General features: G+C 46.3%; 1 protein-coding gene across 1 annotated transcript in view; it reads right to left on the reverse strand.

The window, feature by feature from the left end:
- DOCK3 (dedicator of cytokinesis 3) overlaps positions 1 to 21,791 on the reverse strand; it is a 377,696-nt gene that overhangs the window by 273,145 nt on the left and 82,760 nt on the right. The window contains 1 exon segment of the mRNA XM_068252991.1: positions 14,708 to 14,763. Within this exon segment, the coding sequence (XP_068109092.1) occupies positions 14,708 to 14,763 (56 nt within the window).

The raw sequence follows: 21,791 nt of genomic DNA on the forward strand, positions 1-21,791 counted from the left end.
TGCAAGTAGTGTGAACGTTGCAGCATGCATGTGCAGACCGACTGGAATCCCAGTGACGTACTTCCTGCCCAGCAGAGAGTACGTCACTGAGAGTGACGATCCCTTCATTCGACGTCTGCCTACACACCATACATTCTATATATAGAAACCACATGTGTGCAGTGTAAAGGCTTACCTATGCAACCTATACATACAGTACAATCCAACCCATCCAGTTCGTACACATATGCAAAGTTTTGCCATTTAGTAAGGGAAGATGGGGGCTCAGAGGAGATGGTAGCATCAGGCCCTAGGAACACACCCAGTTCCCTTGTGGAACAGACGTTTTCCTTAAAACAGAATGCCCCTTCTGGTTATAACTGGATCACCCACAAGGGAAACGGTGAACCAGAACTAGTAGGCGGGTGTAATGGATTGAAAAAGACTAAAAAGCCCTCTTGTTAAGTGCTATGCAAAACAGAAATTTGCCTTCTTAAAACGGATTAAAACAGAAGGTATTTGCAATGATTCCGGGTGGAGTAAGCATGTGATGTCTTCCAGAATGCATCACTTCTGAATATGCAAATCATCCCTTTGTTGTCCCTGTACGCTAAACACAAAGGGACGATTATTCAGCAATGATACATTGTGGGAGACATCATATGCTCACTCCAACCTGAATAATTGCAAACACCTTCCATCTTAGGAAGGCAAACTTCTGTTTTGCATGGCATTTTAGCATGAGGGCCTTTTTGGTTCTTTTTAGCCCCTTCCACACTCCTAGGAGTTCTGGTTCACCATTTCTCTTGTGGGTGATCCAGTTTTAACCAGAAGGTGCTTTTTGCAGCACTGACAAAGGATGTTGATTACCATTGATATATGTCAGTCAGGCCAGCCATTATTAGCCTGCTTGTGGCAAGCTTAAAGGGAACCTAGAGTAAATACAAAAAAGCCGGTTTAACTTACTTGGGGCTTCTACCAGCTCACTCCGCAATCTTCCTGTCGCCCGCAGCGCCCTTCTTTCTTGTAAATGCGCGGCTCAGTCCGCGTGCTTCCTGATCACGCTCCCATGGATAAGTGTTCTGCGCATGCACAGTATGAGACAATCTCGAATGGGCATGCGCAGGACCCTCCCAGCGACAGGAGTGCGATTGAGCATATGCATGGCCAGGGCCGCACAGATGCAGTTGCCAACAACTTGCTGAGTCTCCCCAACCGAAAGAGGGGCACTGCGGGGGACTGGAGGATCGCTCAGTGACGGCGCGGGACAGGGCGGCTGCAGGGGGCTGGTAGAAGCCTCAGGTAAGTTAAACTGCCATTTTTTCAACTACTTTAGGTTCCCTTTAAAGTGTACCAGAGATGATTAACAATAAAAGTTTTATAAATACCTGGGGCTTCCTCCAGCCCCATCCGCACGGATCGCTCCTACGCCATCCTCAGTCTTCTCCAGTACCGGGTCCCGTAACTTCAGCCAGTCGCGGCCAGTCAGCACAAGAGAAGTGCGCTCTCTATGTATCTCTTACGTGCGGATGGGGCTGGAGGAAGTCCCAGGTATGTATAAATCTTTTATTGTTAATCATCTCTGGTTTCCTTTAAAGAGACTCTGTAACAAATTTTTCAGCCTTAGTTCTTCTATCCTATAAGTTCCTATGCCTGTTCTAATCTGCTCTGGCTTACTGCAGTCTTTCCTAACTGCACTGTCTCTGTAATAAATCAGTGTATCTTTCCTCTGTCCTGTTTGTCGGGCTAAAGCTTGATTGTGTGGAATGTGCAGGGCTGCTTGTGATTGGTAGAAGCGATACACACCCTCTGCAGGCCCCCTGCATACCCTGAATGACTCACACACTATGCTTAGCTGAGCCTATTAGAAGCTGGTTAGTTTGTTTGTAAACACTGCCTAAAACTGTTAATTACAAGCCAGGATTGCAGCAGAGAGTGGCAGAAACAGCACAGAGGGGCACAGGAGAAAATAATCTAATAATCATAATCATGTTTCCAAGGTATGTTGGACAGCCTGCACACCCCCATCATGTGGGATGGAGGTGTAGAGGCTCTTCACATCCAAGGTCACCAGCAATGAATCAGAAGCAATATTCTGTAATTTGGAAATGGTCTCAATAAACATGCTGGTATCTCTCACATATGACTTTAGGGAGACCACATACGGTCTCAGATGATAATCTAAATATTTGGCCAAAGGTGATAATACAGAATCTATCCCCGACACAATTGGTCTTCCAGGGGGCTGTTTTAACCTCTTGTGTATTTTGGGACAAAGGTATAGTATAGGAGTGCGTGGGTGTTCTAGTACAAGAAACCTGGCCAGCTTCTCATCAATAGTCTTATTACTGATTGCTTGAGTTAAGAGTGAATCAATCTTCTGCTGTATCTCCCTAAGGGGGTCGCAGGGCAGTTGTAGATATGTAGATTCATCTGAAAGTTGTCGCAACGCTTCCATTTTGTAGTCGTCCACATCCATTACTACCACTGCGCCCCCTTTGTCAGCTGGCTTTATTATTATAGTGGTTTCTTCCATAAGTCCCTTCAGAGCTTCCCTTTCTGTTTTGGTCAAATTATGTGTGACCTTAAAGTCTCCTTTCGTGGACCTCAGCAGTTTGTCAATGTCCCCTTGGACTTGTTTCATGAACATGTCTATCACTTGACAGGAGGGGGGATTAAATTTGCTTTTAAGACGTAAGGAAGTGTCTCCCAACTTTAGCTGTTCGTCTCCATTCTCGTCCCCAGTGCTACCTGAAGCAAAGAAACACTGTTGACTAAAGTAGTGTTTTAACTTAATCCTACGAAAAAACCTTTGTAAGTCAATGTCCAGTTGAAGCAGATCAGGCCAGTGAGTAGGAGCAAATGACAGTCCTTTATTCAAAACGGCATTTTGTACTGGTGTTAATGAGTATGATGATATATTAACCACCAAATTGTTCACTGCTCTCTGTTTTTCTCTGTTTGTTGCTGATGATCGGCGGTTGGGAACAGAGCCTTTTGAAGCCGCCTGTCAGGATGCTGGCCATTTCATCCTCTCAACATACACTGTTCAGTGGGCACTTGATGTTCCCGGGCTGCTCACTGGGGGTGTCCTCGACCACCTGTTGCTCTGTAGGCGGTCGGCCTCTCTGGCTCTGCTACGTCGTTGTGTGGGCGCCTGATGGACGGCAGACGCGTTTTTAACGCGTTCTGTGGCCGTCCGGTGTGTGCCTACGATGTGGTTTGAGCTGGAGGACTGGCCGCGCAGGTGACGTTGAGTGGTGCGGGGGGACGATCGCATGTCGCCCTGTGCTCGGCGCTCCATGGCTCGATCAGACGCCACTGCTGTTTACAGTGGTGGACACCGGCGGGTTTCCATGGTAGCGCGGAGATATGGGTGGCGGCGATTGGTCCGCTCGCAAGTGGCCTCCCCTCTGGTGGGCGGATCTGTGAGACATCACACACCCACTGCCAATGCGCCAGTGGAGATTCATCCGAGTCCTGTCTCCCATCAGGTCCGAGTACCTGTAGGCGGAGACGAGGGCATGACAGGCGGCGGGGGGGCGTGTTCCGCAATGACGAGCGGAAGCGCCAAATCCCAGCTCTCCTTCTCCCTCCGAACACGTTATGTTTATCTACATAGGTGATTGGTTCACCATATGAGCAACCAGTTTCCCATCAGGTCCGCATAGCAGCGGAGACTGTGATTGGTGGTGAGGCTGGGTCAAGCCTATTGGCTGAATGGAAGGGTTGGTGGGTATAAAAAGAGTCATGTCTGTATACGTATTGTCATACCTGTCATGCATTTGAAAAAGGAGTTGCTACTCCAAAACGTCATGCTGTAAAGATGACACATCTACAATAAATTTCTAAAAGAGCATTATATCCGACGGTGCCGACTGACTTTCTTCTTGCTTCAGTAATGGTGGTCCTACAGCCAAGGCACGTCACCATTGTGACATTGTCACAGGACAGTGAGTGCACTTCTACAAATATTTCCAATAGAAAATATGATAAAATGTTCTATTTCTCAGATAATAGTCATCATAAATAATATATACATACAGTAATAGCTGTGCTTAGTCCACAAAAATCTAAATTAATGACTTGTGCTGCTTCAATAAAGCAGTCCCCGTATTTTTAAAGTCAGATATACATATCTGATTGTGACTGTATATATGATGTGTACACAGGAATCTCTTATATATACTAAATAACGTCTATGCTGTAAGTATAAAGCCTGATGTGCAGCCGTGTCACTATGGCCTGGGGCACACCAGAGGAGTTTTTCTGAGCGTTTTGGGTTTTTAAATCTGCTGCTAATGTTATCCTATGTGTCTGTGCACACTGGAGCAATGAGGTTTTGTAAAAAAAACCATAGCATTAAATTGGGAAGAGCTTTTAGAGGTTTCAAAACGCTCAGAAAAACTCCTCTGGTGTGTTCCAGGCCTATAAGAGATGGTCAATGAGATGGAAATAATTCTGCGTTGATTCTGATTTATGCTCATGAAATCAAATAATTTGATATGTTGTTTAAATTTGGTTTGGTGACTACGAATTAAATGGTACCTGAGAAGGATGAAAAGAAAAGTTTTATACATACCTCGGACTTCTTCCAGCCCCCATTCAGGCTAATCAGTCCCTCGCTGTCCTCCTCCGCCACCTGGATCATCTGCTATGATTTCCAGTAATTCAGCCAGTCAGCGCAGTCCGGCCGCATGCTGCTTCCACAGCCAGGAGCGTTCTACACCTGCGTAATAGTGCTGCGCAGGTGTAGTACGCTCCCGGCTGCGGAGTGTGTGCATGCGCACTACGCCAGACTGGCTCAAGTACCTGGACTCATAGCAGAAGATCCAGGTGACGGAGGAGGACAGAGAGGGACTGATTAGCCTGAAGGGGGCTAGAAGAAGCCCCAGGTATGTATAAAACTTCAATTTTATCGGTCTCAGGTTTACTTTGTAAGGCCCAGTGCACACCAAAACCGCTAGCAGATCCACAAAATGCTAGCGGTTTTGGGTGCGGATGACAGAGTTTAGTCCCAGTGCACACCGGGCGGATCTTGATGCGATCCGCCGGCCGCATCAGCATCCGCATGGCTAATGTATCTCTATGGGCTGGTGCACACCGGCGGATTGAGGTTTTAAGCAAACCGCAAACGTGCAGCAAGAGGCGAGTTTGCGGCTTGCTAAAAACCTCAAACCGCCGGTGTGCACCAGCCCATAGAGATACATTAGCCATGCAGATTTTCAGGCGGATGCGGCCGGCGGATCCGCCCAGTGTGCACTGAGCCTAACACAGTAGTACCATACTCTACATATGCACTCTCCACAGAGCTGCAGGGAATCCACTGAGAAGGTTGTGCACATTGAACACAGAGTTGGTGTCCATCACCCATAAACCTTGTTCAGATTGTGCATGAAGAATGTGTAATAGAGGAAGAATCTCCTTATTCCCCTGCAGAGTACCTGCACATCACTCTTACATGTACCCACAGTTACATTGCCTAGGGCCTGATAGATGTTCTTTGTTCCGGTCTGTACCTTTTACAAGTACTCTTACCAAGGACTAGTTTTAGTCTATGACTAAAGGCAATAAATATGGCAGTCTCCATATCCTTCTCACTTCAGTTGTCTTTTAAAATTCCTAAGCGTTGGCAGTTAAGAGACGATTTTCATGTTACATACTTTCAATCAACAAGATTGTAATATGCAAATTAGAAGAGTCGGAGTCGAGGAGTCGGTGGAATCCTAAACTGAGGAGTCGGAGGCGGTGGATTTTTGTACCGACTCCACAGCCCTGGCAAATTTCTTACAGTTTTGGAGACAAAATGAAAAAAAAGAGAAAATAATTAAGTTTTCTTCCCTTGCAAGAAAAAAAAGAAAATTACAATGGCGACAACACAAAGGGATGAAAATGTAGCTGCTTTTTCCACTCAAGCGGTTTTTCAGAAGTGTCCGATCGACTTAGGTTGATGTGTGGGAAGAGGTCACAAACGATGTGAATGACATCAAATGTAGCTTTTTTTAGGGAACAGACAAAGCATAGTTTTGTGTATTAATGCAGTTTGCATGTCGCGTATGAGGACGTATTCCATTATTCAGAGGCCCCTTGTATCCGCTATGCTACCACTAATTGTAGAAGATAATCCTCTGGCATCTCACTTACGGTGACCAAAACTCTAGTGACACAGCGAGAAACGTTTGTGCCAATTCTGGCTCCAGGGCAGCCGGCACCTTATTGGAGGAGACAGAAACAGCCAGGCCAGGCCACTAACTTCTTGTGTGCCCCTGCAGTTCACCCATATGCATACAAATGTCCTAAACGTATATATATATGCATCAATATGTATACAATTATTTCCAAAGGCTCAAGCATGCAGAAACCAACTCAGATGGGCCCGAACCAAAACTGCAAACCTCTCTGCAGCACTAATATGTTCTTAGTAGACTCTATGATTCAATGAAGTTAAATAAATCTCTATTAACCGTATAACCGCCAATTTATTGTTTTGCCAGGGTTCCAGGCCAATTTATTGTGGGCAGCATCAACTCCTCGACCCGCTGAATGTAGTGGCCCAAACACCCCTCAAATACCCCCCCAACACACACACGCACGTAGGGGGCTCACAAGCAGTAGCTTAGTGGCCAGCAATCTCTCCCCACCCCCATAAAGTGCCAAGTCATCTCTTTATGTGCACCCCCCCCCCCCCCTTCCCATGCAGAGTAACACGGGGGGTGCCGTCATATTTTCCTGATCTGTCATACACTTCGTCAGGTTTCCTCTGCCTCCTACGAGCTGTGCTGTATGCTGCCCTCCACTGGCTGCTGATCACATGACGTGCCATGACTAATGAAGTGTAGGACAGGTTAGGTAAATATGGCAGCGCTCCCTGTGCTACTCTGCATGGGGGGAGGGATGTGGCAGGAGTATAGCCGGCTGTGTCCCCACTGCACTGTTATCTCAAAAGAGATATCTTGTGCATGCAAAGGGTTAATCGACAACTGAAGGGAGAAGAGTAAAGAGGCCCATACACTGGTTGATTTCAGCCATCGATCGGAAATCAATTCTTTCAAATCAGCAAATCAATCGATTAGCAGTAGATTTTGATCGATTTCGATGGATTTGATCTATCTGACAGGATGGAAAATCTAGGTCGATCTGTTGCTGGCAGCAGATCGATGGCCCATAGAGTTGCATTGGTTCTAATGGTACAATAATGCATCTAGATTGATTTTCAATAGATTTCCAATAGATTTAATTCTAAAATCTATTGGAAATCTGTTCCTTGTGTGTGGCACACATCAGATAGATTTCTGTTAGATTCCACTTGACAGGCATCTGACAGAAATCTATCTGATGGTCGAATTTGCTGCAAATCTATAAGTGTATGGCCACCTTAAGAAGGCTGCCATATTTATTTCCTTTTAAATGATACCAGTTGCATGGCAGTCCTGCTGATCTCTTTGGGTGCAGTAGTGTCTGAATCACACACCTGAAATAGGCATGCAGCTAATCTAGTCACATTTCAGTCAGAAACATCTGATCTGCTGCATGCTTGTTCAGGGTCTATGGCTCAAAGCTAGAGGCAGAGGATTACCAGGACAGCCAGGCAACGTGCATTGTCCGTTCCCCGCCACCGGTCCTGGTCAATTATTCGTCTAGCAAGACTGTGGCTATGCGGCCTTGGCCGCGCGCGTCTCCGGGAGCTTACTGCGCAGGTGCAGTACAAGAAAACCTTGTACCGCGTCTGCACAGTAAGCTCCCAGTGATGCGAGCGGGAGCGCACACTATTCGTCTTGTTAGATGAATAATTGACCGGGACCAGCGGCAGGGAATGGAGGATCATAGGAGGACGGCGCGAGATAAGACAGCTCCAGGGGGCCGATAGAATCCCCAGGCAAGTGTCTGGGGCAATGCTCCCATGTAACTAGATAGGAGGGCCAAATTCCACTCTCAAATGCTTTAAAGAGAATCTGTATTGTTAAAATCGCACAAAAGTAAACATACCAGTGCGTTAGGGGACATCTCCTATTACCCTCTGTCACAATTTTGCCGCTCCCCGCCGCATTAAAAGTGGTTAAAAACAGTTTTAAAAAGTTTGTTTATAAACAAACAAAATGGCCACCAAAACAGGAAGTAGGTTGATTTACAGTATGTCCACACATAGAAAATACATCCATACACAAGCAGGCTGTATACAGCCTTCCTTTTGAATCTCAAGAGATCATTTGTGTGTTTCTTTCCCCCTGTTCTCATGCACTGAGGTTTCAGGCTGCTCTTTTCTTCCTGCAAACAGCTTTGCCCTTGTCTGTAATTCCTCAGTATGTGAAAGCCCAGCCAGCTCAGAGGACGATTTATCCAGCTTGTAAAAGATAGGAGAGAAGCTGCCCTAAATAAATAATACACAGGCAGTGTGCATAGAGGGGCCTGGAATGGGGAGTTCATAGCAGAACCACAACACTGAAGAACTTGGCAGCCTTCCAGACACAGGCTGACAAGTCTGACAGGGGAAAGATACATTGATTTATTACAGAGATGGTGATAGTAGAACGTGCTGCAGTAAGCCAGAACAGATTAGAATAGCTTTTGGAACTTGTAGGATGATAAAAAACAGGATGCAATTTTTGTTACGGAATCTCTTTAACCACCTTAGCGGTATGGACGAGCTCAGCTCGTCCATTACCGCCAGAGGGTGCCGCTCAGGCCCTGCTGGGCCGATTTTGATCAAATAAAGAGCAGCACACGCAGCCGGCACTTTGCCAGCCGCGTGTGCTGCCCGATCGCCGCCGCTCTGCGGCGATCCGCCGCGAGCAGCGGCGAAAGAGGGTCCCCCCAGCCGCCTGAGCCCTGCGCAGCCGGAACAAATAGTTCCGGCCAGCGCTAAGGGCTGGATCGGAGGCGGCTGACGTCAGGACGTCGGCTGACGTCCATGACGTCACTCCGCTCGTCGCCATGGCGACAGGAGAAGCCAAACACGGAAGGCTGCTCATTGCGGCCTTCCGTGTTACTTTTGGCCGCCGGAGGCGATCAGAAGAACGCCTCCGGAGAGCCATCTAGTGGGCTTTCATGCAGCCAACTTTCAGTTGGCTGCATGAAATAGTTTTTTTTTTATTTAAAAAAAACCCTCATGCAGCTGCCCTGGCGATCTTAATAGAACGCCAGGGTGGTTAAAGAGAACCCAAGGTGGGTTCTAAGAATGCTATCAGCACACATAGGCTAGGTCTGCATATACTGCCCAGCCTCTGTTGCTATACAGTGCCCCCCCCAGGCCCCCTCTGCACTCTGCTTGCCCCCCATAAATCAATCGCCGTGCTAGCAACATGCAGCGTGTCACAGCCGGCTGTTTACCTTTGGTAGTGTCACTCTCGCCACTCCCCTGCCTCCTCTAGTTCATCGCTCCCCGCGATGATTTATGGGGGGCAAGCAGAGCGCAGAGGGGGCCTGGGGAGGCACTGTATAGCAACAGAGGCTGGGCAGTATATGCAGACCCAACCTATGTGTGCTGATAGCATTCTTAGAACCCACCTCAGGTTCTCTTTAAAGCATTTGAGAGTGGAATTTGGCCCTCCTACCTAGTTACATGGGAGCATTGCCCCTTTTTCCTGGCCTCAAGTAAACTGCTTAGATTAATGAAATCTGACTTCCCATCTTGTTTTGTGGTTACCTCACAAAATCACCAGCAGGTGGTGCTACAAATTAATCCTATAAATTGAGTAGTGTGTCCCAAGAAACTCCAACACCTGGAGAATTGGAGGACCCAGCATAGAGTAATCTATGAAGCTTCTCATATTATGCTACGTACACACATGCGACAACGATCGTTCGTTGAGAACGACGAACAAACTTTTAATTGATGAAAGAACGACCTAAGTAAAGTTAGTTTTAAAAGGTGTGTAATGATCTGATCGTTAGAACGAACGTTACATCACGTAAAGCAACTATTGCGCCTGCGCATAAAAATGAGAAGTTTCAGGGAGAAATAGTGAAATGCGCATGTCAAGCCTAGTATGAACGACCGTTTCCAACGATGTACTACTTTTGCAAATGATCGTTGTTGGTTAAAATCCGCCGAGACAGAACTTTCTTTTGTAGCGATTTGGCTCGTTCGTCGTTTGCCTTAATAGTCGGTGGTTCGTTTTTTGTAACGATCGTCATTGGTAAAGATCGGGGAACGATCGTTACAAACGACTATAGTCGCATGTGTGTACGCACCTTAAGTCTGGCATATACACAGAGTCAAAATGATGAACTAATACTTTTATTGCTAACCTGTTGATTTGGTCCCTCAAGCAGCCCTTGTGCACTTAAGAGGCTAACAAAAAGGAATGCCAATGACTGCTGCCAAATCTGTGGCTTCATGCAGGTGCTGGAGAATGAGCAAAAAAACAAAAAAAGCCTTGTAACACAATTAAATGGGAAGATTTGGGCAGTTCGTACTCTAAATAGAGCACTGTTTCCATGAGGTGCATGTTGTGCTTACAATCAGTTTTGGAAGTACATGCTAAAAGTCACGGTACTTATCCGTTAGCCGGGCACATCCAGCAGGTGGCGCTAATTACTATTCCCCCTCCAGGCCGACATGGATAGTAGGGAAAGATGTAACTCTGGTGGAGTTTTGTCGCCACCTAGAGGATGCGCCCGGCTAACGGATAAGTACCAAAGTCACAATACAAAGGTAATTTCGAATAAAAAAAAAAAAAAAAAATTTGTGTAGAGCTGATGTAACAAAAATAGAATTTCAAATTAAAAGTCAAATGCTGATATTTTGCTGCGCTACAATTATTCTTTTCACTAACCAGAGGTTAAATTGCTGCGTGTAAGTAGCACACAACAAATGTATTGGTACTTACACCACTGATGTAGCGCGCATTGCACAATTATCACGTGACCCTGTATGAGGTAGCAGCCACATTGCTACTGTAATTCTACCATTACCTAGGTAATGTTGGGTGCACTGATTGCGCAACACGGGCTACGTCGGTGGCGTAAGTGCCGGTAAAATTGTCATGTGCTGCTTGCGCATGGCAATTTAACTGCTGGTTAGTGAATATGCCCCATTGTGTCAAAAAATAATCAGAAAAAAAGCCACTGTAACTGACAGGTCAGCAGCTGGGCAAAGAAATAATGGCTGATGGTCTTGTCAGTCGTAAAAAAAACAAGTGAGAAGAAAGATTCCTGACTCCATCAGCAGCCCTGCCAACTGATTAAGGGCTGTCAGATAATGAAAAGTGGTATTTGTGTACATTATATACTGTGAATCATTTTCTGCCACTGTTAATAGACTGTACTATCTGAGGTAGCAGAATGTCAGTATTTCTGTTGCAGTCCTTGAGGCCCCTTTCATACTTACCGCGTTATGTCACAGTACTCTTCCTCAACCATCCCCAACACAGGGGCCAGGGCTGGTTCTAGACTTTTTGCTGCCTGAGGCAAACTTGTGAGGATGCCCCCCCCCCCCCCCCCCCTCCCTGATTTGGAATGATCCCGCAGCACCTGGCAATTTAATCTGCTTCATTTAATGTTCTCACATGACATGCTGCAGCTCAACACAATCGCACACTGGCTGGCTGTGACAAACTGCTCACTGTCAGCCACTCCATTCCTCTGGAAAAACAGTGCCACCTCCTCCCTTCTGCTGTGCAAGTCTAATGAAACACTGCTGCTCTCCTGCTTCCCCCGTCATTGTCAGACTCCTCACACAGCACAACAAGCTGCTTTTCCTCAATGATAACCTCTTCACCTCGCTCTTATCTCGCTTCTCCTCCTATTCTGACTGCATGCTGTTAGTGTAAACACACAGTACAAACATGCTGCCCCTGTATCTCTGCGCTTGATGCACCTTGCTTCATGAGAGAACCGGCCCTGACAGGAGCCATTACTGTGTATGAGACAGGCCGGAGTGTCAGCGGTGGGACAGAAGTGACCCAGCAGACAGAAGCTGCACATGCACATATCACCAAAATCATGTGACGCGCTTCCTGTCTAGAAGTGTGCTCGTGACTGAGGGGGTCAGACATTTGTAAGGTCTGACGTCACTGGTTAATACGTTCGGGGAGGCACGCAGACTCCCCTGTCAGCGAAAAATAAATCAAATGACCACTATTGCCAAAAGTTGTAAAATGTAAAATATATGTGTATGCAAACATATAAAATTTACATTTGTCCCAGAATAAAATGCACTGTACATTTCTTTTTCCTATGTCGCTGTCACTTACAATAGGTAGTAAAAATCGGAAAAATCTAACTAGTCCATCTCCTCACGTGGGATTCACAGGTTTCCTCATTTTCAAAAGCACTTACTGCATGGCAGTTGCTCAGTTCTACTATCAAAATAGCATGCAAGCAAAATCGCTCATTGATGATCTGTCAGTTACTTTTTTTTAAATAATCTTTATTCATGAAAGATTTTGAACAGTACATAAACATGTTACGTAGTAATAACATTCTATTCAAATGCCGTACATACACTGTATAATGACTCAAACTCACTGTTATACCGAATCACACAATAAGACTAGGCAAACTTAAGCCTGTGAAAATATAATGGAGTGAATTGTCTGACATATATGTAACCATAAGCTGTTAATAAACAAATTTGTAAGAAGTTGACTGTTCGTGAACTAAACAAATAGCGTTTATAAGATTTTAAACCAGAACGAAAATAAACTTATAACCAACAACCAACAAGACCACTTTGTTTCTTAAGGTACGCTTCTCTGCATTTAAGGTGTATGATAGTAGTATCCCTAGAGAGCGTCTGTGATGTATTTAAAGGGAACCAGAGACGCCAGAAAAAAGATTTTATACATACCTGGGGCTTCCTCCAGCCCCATACGCACGGATCGTTCCCACGCCGCCGTCCTCCGCTTCCTGTATCCGGCGGTACCGGGTCCCGTAGTTTCGGCCGGTCAGCCAGTCGGCGTCAGCACGCAGCCAATTGTCTGCATCACAGGGGCTCCCGGCATACCCTTACGCGTGCGGCTGCATACTGCGCATCCGCACGCGTAAGGATATGGAGGGAGCCCCTGATCATGCGGACAATTGGCCGCGGCCGCCGGAAGTGACGGGACCCGGTACTGGTGGATCCAGGAAGCGGAGGATGGCGGCATGGGAGCGATCCAGGCTTATGGGGCTGGATGAAGCCCCAGGTATGTATGAAATCTTTTTTCTTTTTCCATGTCCGGCGTCTCTGGTTCCCTTTAAAGCTCTCTGTACATTATAACTTGAATAGTCACCCTTAATAAGATCATACCGTCAACCACTAGAGGGCATTTCTGAGTGTTTAGTCACAAATCCTTAGACCTTATCCATCCCTCCCCAACACCGCTTCAAATTCCTCCGATTCCCTGAACGCTGACCAGCAATCCCACATCTTTTTGAAGGTTTCTGTTCTGTTTTGCGCAACATGGGCTAGATTTTCCATAGCATATACCAAATCCATCTCTCCGACCAGCTCTCTCAGACCAAGTGTCATGGTGCTCTTCCCAGATCTGTCAGTTACTTACTACATACTGTAAGTGACAGCAACATAGGAGAAAAGTAGCTTACAGCTCATTTTTTCTGGAAGAAATGTACTTTTTTGTATGTATTTACGTGTATTTTAAATGGGTACTTTTCCGTTAGCTGAGCACAACTTTAATTGGGCAATGTAACAGACTCCCCTGCCGGCTTCAGCTCTGCCTCCTCTCCTCCCCCTGTCTCACTCCTATAGAACACTGGCATGCGTGCCCCCCCCCCCCCCCCCCCCCATAGTCGTTAATTGCGGCAGGAAATCCTGCCGTTCGTTCTTGCAGAGCGGGTGCTGGCAGAATCAATGTCTGCAGCCTCCCCGCTCTGCTTGTTTCTTGCAACGAACGACTCTGGGGGGACACGCATGTCCCCCGGCTGCCAGTGTTCTATAGGAGAGAGGCAGGGGGAGGAGAGGAGGCAGAGCTGAAGCCAGCGGAGTATTCTGTTACATTGCCCAATTAAAGGACTTACGAGCCCAAATAGCGAAAAAAAGATAAGTACCTTAATCAGTTTTAAATGCACGGAGGACGCCGTCCGCGCCCTCCGTGCAGTTCCGCCGGGTCCCCGCAGTCTGATCGCCCCCCCGTGCCGCTCCCGACCCCACGGACGGGGTCGGGCTCCCCTTCCTCTCCCAAGATGGCCGCCGGAGCCGGCCGCGGCTGTGCAGTCCGCATACGCGTTAGTGCGGCTGCGCAGCTCTAGGGCCTCCCCCCTCGATCCACGCTACTGTGCGTAGATCGGGGGGGAGGGCCCTAGAGCTGCGCAGCCGCACTAACGCGTATGCGGACTGCGCAGCCGCGGCCGGCTCCGGCGGCCCTCTTAGGAGAGGAAGGGGAGCCCGACCCCGTCCGTGGGGTCGGGAGCGGCACGGGGGGCGATCAGACCGCGGGGACCCGGCGGAACTGCACGGAGGGCGCGGACGGCGTCCTCCGTGTATTTAAAACTGATTAAGGTACTTATCTTTTTTTCGCTATTTGGGCTCGTAAGTCCTTTAAAGTTGCGCCTGGCTAACGGAAAAGTACCGTACCTTTAAATGTTACAATCTTTCACAATGGTGTCTTCTGTCACTTTTCCAAGATGTTCTAAACAAAAGTGTCCCCCCTGAGTGCTGTTGCCGCTCCTTCGAGGTGTTTCAGGAGCAGATTATACAGCAATCCCAGAGTGCCCAAAATCAGCTTGTGTGACAGGTGTTTATAAACATAAGGACTGACTAGTGTCAGTGATGCTGTGTGTCACTCACCCTCTGTTGCTGACGGCTGCTTTTTTCAAGTGGATGATATTGGCTGGGAAGATGCCCTGTGGATGGAGATTGGAAAGGTTAATATAATGAAATAAAAGCACACACAGCAATAAAAGATCATCTTATGTGTATAATAAAAACGGTGTCAGAATCCCTGTGAGTTGGTGTGGGGAATAGTCTGCTGGCTGAACATACCCAGGAGGAACAGTACACAGCTGTATTATGAGAAATCACAGATGGCTTAAAAGATCAATAACTGGTTGATACGTTTGACCGTTTCACAGTATGTAGGATAAGGTACTGTTAGGGCGGGTTTCCACTTGTAAATGATGCGAATGCGGCTACGTAGCCGGATCGCATTACTTCCGCCGCCGGCCGCATCACTTCCGCATCTCCCGATGCGAAAGTCCATGGGGGAGATGGGACGCGGCTGCGGGCGCATGCGGCCGTGCGATAATCTGCAGCACGCTGATTTTCGGCTCCGCACAACATGCACTCAGTGGAAACTCTTCCACTGGCGTGCATGTGTTTCAGGACACCTATGTAGCCGCATCGCACCGCTCCTAGTGGAAACGGGCCCTTAGGATTCCCTGCAGGAAACAAAGCAAGCGCTCACCAATATGGGCCGCATCTGAATGACTCACCACCTCATATGCACCGCTTAAATAGCTCAAATACACACTCAGCAATCAGACAGATGCAAAACATATGCAAAACTAAACTAAATACTTACCATGCAAAACAGGATAGCACAATGGGTGCTGCTAGCCTGGTAGTTACAGAACTGTGGATACAAAATATAGGTAAAAGGCTGCGCATCCCTGACCCAATACTGTACAATTGAATGGTTAATCGCTGTGGCGCACACCGCCCCCCCTGGACTAAAATGTACGCCCGCATCCAAACAACGCAATACTGGTCTATGGAGAAATTTTAGCTTCCATCATAGTTTTGCATGCAAAAATATAGATATACTGGACATCTGCACCAACGTTGAGGTAAATCTCCAGAGCAGATGTCCTAACACTAAACTGACCTAAGTTAAAAGCAAATGTCTTTACCCTGGCAGCTGCTATGCTAAAATGTGTAACTTACATTCAATACAGACAGCAGGAAACAAAGCAAGCGCTCACCAATATGGGCCGCATCTGAATGACTCACCACCTCATATGCACCGCTTAAATAGCTCAAATACACACTCAGCAATCAGACAGATGCAAAACATATGCAAAACTAAACTAAATACTTACCATGCAAAACAGGATAGCACAATGGGTGCTGCTAGCCTGGTAGTTACAGAACTGTGGATACAAAATATAGGTAAAAGGCTGCGCATCCCTGACCCAATACTGTACAATTGAATGGTTAATCGCTGTGGCGCACACCGCCCCCCCTGGACTAAAATGTACGCCCGCATCCAAACAACGCAATACTGGTCTATGGAGAAATTTTAGCTTCCATCATAGTTTTGCATGCAAAAATATAGATATACTGGACATCTGCACCAACGTTGAGGTAAATCTCCAGAGCAGATGTCCTAACACTAAACTGACCTAAGTTAAAAGCAAATGTCTTTACCCTGGCAGCTGCTATGCTAAAATGTGTAACTTACATTCAATACAGACAGCAGGAAACAAAGCAAGCGCTCACCAATATGGGCCGCATCTGAATGACTCACCACCTCATATGCACCGCTTAAATAGCTCAAATACACACTCAGCAATCAGACAGATGCAAAACATATGCAAAACTAAACTAAATACTTACCATGCAAAACAGGATAGCACAATGGGTGCTGCTAGCCTGGTAGTTACAGAACTGTGGATACAAAATATAGGTAAAAGGCTGCGCATCCCTGACCCAATACTGTACAATTGAATGGTTAATCGCTGTGGCGCACACCGCCCCCCCTGGACTAAAATGTACGCCCGCATCCAAACAACGCAATACTGGTCTATGGAGAAATTTTAGCTTCCATCATAGTTTTGCATGCAAAAATATAGATATACTGGACATCTGCACCAACGTTGAGGTAAATCTCCAGAGCAGATGTCCTAACACTAAACTGACCTAAGTTAAAAGCAAATGTCTTTACCCTGGCAGCTGCTATGCTAAAATGTGTAACTTACATTCAATACAGACAGCTACCAGGCTAGCAGCACCCATTGTGCTATCCTGTTTTGCATGGTAAGTATTTAGTTTAGTTTTGCATATGTTTTGCATCTGTCTGATTGCTGAGTGTGTATTTGAGCTATTTAAGCGGTGCATATGAGGTGGTGAGTCATTCAGATGCGGCCCATATTGGTGAGCGCTTGCTTTGTTTCCTGCTGTCTGTATTGAATGTAAGTTACAAATTTTAGCATAGCAGCTGCCAGGGTAAAGACATTTGCTTTTAACTTAGGTCAGTTTAGTGTTAGGACATCTGCTCTGGAGATTTACCTCAATGTTGGTGCAGATGTCCAGTATATCTATATTTTTGCATGCAAAACTATGATGGAAGCTAAAATTTCTCCATAGACCAGTATTGCGTTGTTTGGATGCGGGCGTACATTTTAGTCCAGGGGGGGGCGGTGTGCGCCACAGCGATTAACCATTCAATTGTACAGTATTGGGTCAGGGATGCGCAGCCTTTTACCTATATTTTGTATCCACAGTTCTGTAACTACCAGGCTAGCAGCACCCATTGTGCTATCCTGTTTTGCATGGTAAGTATTTAGTTTAGTTTTGCATATGTTTTGCATCTGTCTGATTGCTGAGTGTGTATTTGAGCTATTTAAGCGGTGCATATGAGGTGGTGAGTCATTCAGATGCGGCCCATATTGGTGAGCGCTTGCTTTGTTTCCTGCTGTCTGTATTGAATGTAAGTTACACATTTTAGCATAGCAGCTGCCAGGGTAAAGACATTTGCTTTTAACTTAGGTCAGTTTAGTGTTAGGACATCTGCTCTGGAGATTTACCTCAACGTTGGTGCAGATGTCCAGTATATCTATATTTTTGCATGCAAAACTATGATGGAAGCTAAAATTTCTCCATAGACCAGTATTGCGTTGTTTGGATGCGGGCGTACATTTTAGTCCAGGGGGGGCGGTGTGCGCCACAGCGATTAACCATTCAATTGTACAGTATTGGGTCAGGGATGCGCAGCCTTTTACCTATATTTTGTATCCACAGTTCTGTAACTACCAGGCTAGCAGCACCCATTGTGCTATCCTGTTTTGCATGGTAAGTATTTAGTTTAGTTTTGCATATGTTTTGCATCTGTCTGATTGCTGAGTGTGTATTTGAGCTATTTAAGCGGTGCATATGAGGTGGTGAGTCATTCAGATGCGGCCCATATTGGTGAGCACTTGCTTTGTTTCCTGCTGTCTGTATTGAATGTAAGTTACACATTTTAGCATAGCAGCTGCCAGGGTAAAGACATTTGCTTTTAACTTAGGTCAGTTTAGTGTTAGGACATCTGCTCTGGAGATTTACCTCAACGTTGGTGCAGATGTCCAGTATATCTATATTTTTGCATGCAAAACTATGATGGAAGCTAAAATTTCTCCATAGACCAGTATTGCGTTGTTTGGATGCGGGCGTACATTTTAGTCCAGGGGGGGCGGTGTGCGCCACAGCGATTAACCATTCAATTGTACAGTATTGGGTCAGGGATGCGCAGCCTTTTACCTATATTTTGTATCCTTAGGATTCCCTGTCTTTGCAGTGATCAGCAGGTGCTGGAGCTGTTCCCACGGGTGTAACAATAGGGGATGCAGCCCATGCTCTCGCAGGGGGGCTGGGGCCCGCTCAGGGCCATTTTTGGGGGGCTGGAGGGGTCGCAGCATGAGGGGAGAGCTTGGTGGCACGTCGGTGGGGAGGGGGGGGGTCCCTTCCCCCCCCCACTCTTCTCTGGCTCTCCCCTCTGCGCTTCCCTCCAGCATTGAATAAAGTGTATGCAGGCTGCGGGTCGCGTCAGAAGCTAGAGAGAGGAACATCCGTGGAGCGCACGGCAGGTATGTATCTGCCGCTGCCCCGCCGCCTGCATACACTTTATTCAATGCTGGAAGGGAGAGCAGAGGGGAGAGCCCGAGGTGAGGGGGGGGACCGTCCCCCCTCACCACCGACGTGCCACCAAGCTCTCCCCCCATGCTTCGACCCCTCCAGCCCCCAAAAACGGTCCTGAGCGGGCCCCACGGGGGAGTGGGGGCCCGCTCAGAATTTCTGCAGGGGGGCCTGGCGATTCCTAGTTACGCCCCTGGCTGTTCCAATTTGCATATGCATGTATCAGGACTCTCTGTTAAACCTCCTTTCCATGGACCGTTGAGCTGTGTGCTCAGCAATCAGTTACCAGGCAGCAGTGAGCAGTTACCAGGCAGCAACAAGCAGTTTCTAGGCAGCAGTGAGCAGTTGTGAGAGTTTGAGAGGCATTTCACTGCCTATCAACAGTTTGTGGAAAAGAGGCCTTATTGCAGCGATAAGCTGGCAGTGAGTGTGATCCAATTTACATATGCATGGGAGTGTTCCATCACCTGCAGGGTAATCGTTCCATTAGTGGAAGAATTTAGCATTCTGAGTTCCCAGCAGGCTTTGCTGTTGCATTTGCATTGTCTAGCCTAGCTTAGTGCGGCTGCACCCTCAGCCTCCCTGTTCACTGACTCTTGTATCTAGTGTTGTGTCCTAGTTCCTGTTCTGAGTATGTTGATTCCAAGCCTGAGTTCCTGTTGATGTCTTGAGTTCTTGCCTGTATGCCTGTTCCTGCTCTGAGTATCTGGAATTCACGCCTGAATACTTGTTCTTGTCTGGGGTATTTGGATTCCTTACCTGTATGCATGTTCCTGGTTAAACCTGTTCCTGGATAACCTGCTTGTCTGTTCCTGATTTACCATGCATATCTGTTCCTGGACTTTTATCCATTTGCCAGTCCCTGGATAATATTCCTGCATATATGGACTTGTGTTGCAACCTGTTCCTGCATTATGTTTTAGAAACCGTGCTTGAACATTGCATGTACCTTTCACTGTAAATAAACATCACTTGCATCAAATCCTGGGCGCCTGCATATATTTGGGAGTTACCAACTGCACTGAGTATGGCCAAGCCTGACAGGTACCCATACACTCATGGAATTCTGCCATCAATTTTATGGCCGATTTGATCGAATCGGCTAGAAATCGATCGATCGTCCAATCAATTTCTGTCCGAATTCAATCGATTTACTCGATCAGTCTGGATAGAAAATCTAGGTCGGTCGGCTGCTGGAGGCAGATGGCCCATAGTGTTGAATAAGGTCTAATAGTGCAGCAATGCATTTCAATGGATTTTCAATAGATTTCATACTGAAATCTGTTCCTAGTGTGTGGCACACATCAGATTCCTGTCAGATTCGACTTGACAGGAATCTATCTGATGGTTGGAGGTGCTGGAAATCTATATGTGTATGGGTACCTTAAGTATTGGCTCAAAGCAAACTGTCACAGAGGAGAGTAGGAGTGGTCCAGTACATGCAAATAATATGCACATTTTGTGCAAATGTATGTAGCATGAAAATAGGCCAATAAAATTCTGCATTTGACTAAGCCATTTTCAAGCTGCGTACATTTGCATGGGATTAGTATACAATTGACATAATCTCATATTTATTAGCATTGATCATCAGAAGTGAACATAAAATGACAGCCTTTAGGGCACTTTAGATGATTCCGCTGTGAGAAGGAATATTTGGCCAAGCATTCCTGTTTCTTTTTATGATGGAAGATAAGAAAGCCTCAGCGTTCCACAAGGGATGCTGCAGACAAGGAACCAGGGACAGATTAAGTAATGTTTTTTTCTGGTTTCTGAACTCAACTTTAATTGTGGTCTGAAACTCTGACATAACATTCAATAAAAATGCATTTTCCTACTTTTCATTACGTTTTCATTTATCATATATGCTTTTGTGCACAAGTAATATTAATGGCCTCAATTCACTAAGATCATGCTGGAGATAAGGCAAGAGAAAGCTTACCTCTACACAGTGAGAGAGTTTCCTGAATACTACATGCCTTATCACCAGGGCCGGGCCGAGGCAGAGGTGAGAGAGGCTCCAGCCTCAGGGTGCAGTGTAGGAGGGGGCGCACAACTCACTCAGCTATCATTCCTCTACTGTGTTTGAAGCAGAGAAACATAAGGAAAGGGTTTATATGGCAGTGACTGCAAGCCAAATAACTAGAGATTAAGGTATTGGGGGTCCTGGGGTGGCTCTTGTGTAGTCTAATAGAAATCAGTGTGTGACGGCTGGGGAAGGATGGAGGGGCGCATTTTGGTGTCTCAGCCTTGGGTGCTGGAGGACCTTGTCCCAGCTCTGCTTATCACCATGGTGATAACTCTAGAAATGTTATTAAAGACAGGAGATAAGCTTATTGAATTGAGGCCAATTTAATTGTCTTGCTACAAATCACAAGTTTCCAAAGTGTAGTTCATCTTCCCTGAAAGCTGGTATTGCATTTTATTCCAGCTGCTTTTTAATATATTTTTAAATCTTCTAATGAGCTGTTCTGAACTGTGTGTGTGCCTGAAACAGAGAGAGCTTCTCAGAGTGTTTTTACTTGTTAAGCCTCATACACACGCTCAACATAAATCTTTTAAATGCACAATAATCCAACAACTTTTTTTGTTGAAATAAGTTGAAACAGCCAAAAAAAGTTTTTTGCTATTGTTCAAACAACTGATAAGACTACTGTTGGATTGACTTGAGCTGCGTCTTATCAGTTGTTTGAACAATAGCAAACAACTGCTTTTCGTTGTTTCAACAACATAAGTTGTTTGATAATTGTGCATTTAAAGGGAATATGTAGAAGCTTTCCAGAGGCGCCAATAGAATAAAAGTCACTTAAACGAGCTTAAAACCGATGGGGCAGTGGTGGGCCTATCCCATCCATGCAGACAAAGCAAACAAAGGAAGGACTGTGGCATCAACAGTCAAACAACAATTTTATTTATACTCCACGGTAAAAATAGGCAACGCGTTTCACGGGCTCAATCCCGCTTCATCAGGCCAATCAAAAAGGAGCATACAGCTTAACAGCATCAAAACCACACCATGCGCCTCTCAGGGAATGTCCAA

This window comes from Hyperolius riggenbachi, chromosome 9 (assembly GCF_040937935.1).
Source record: "Hyperolius riggenbachi isolate aHypRig1 chromosome 9, aHypRig1.pri, whole genome shotgun sequence".
Taxonomy (NCBI): domain Eukaryota; kingdom Metazoa; phylum Chordata; class Amphibia; order Anura; family Hyperoliidae; genus Hyperolius; species Hyperolius riggenbachi.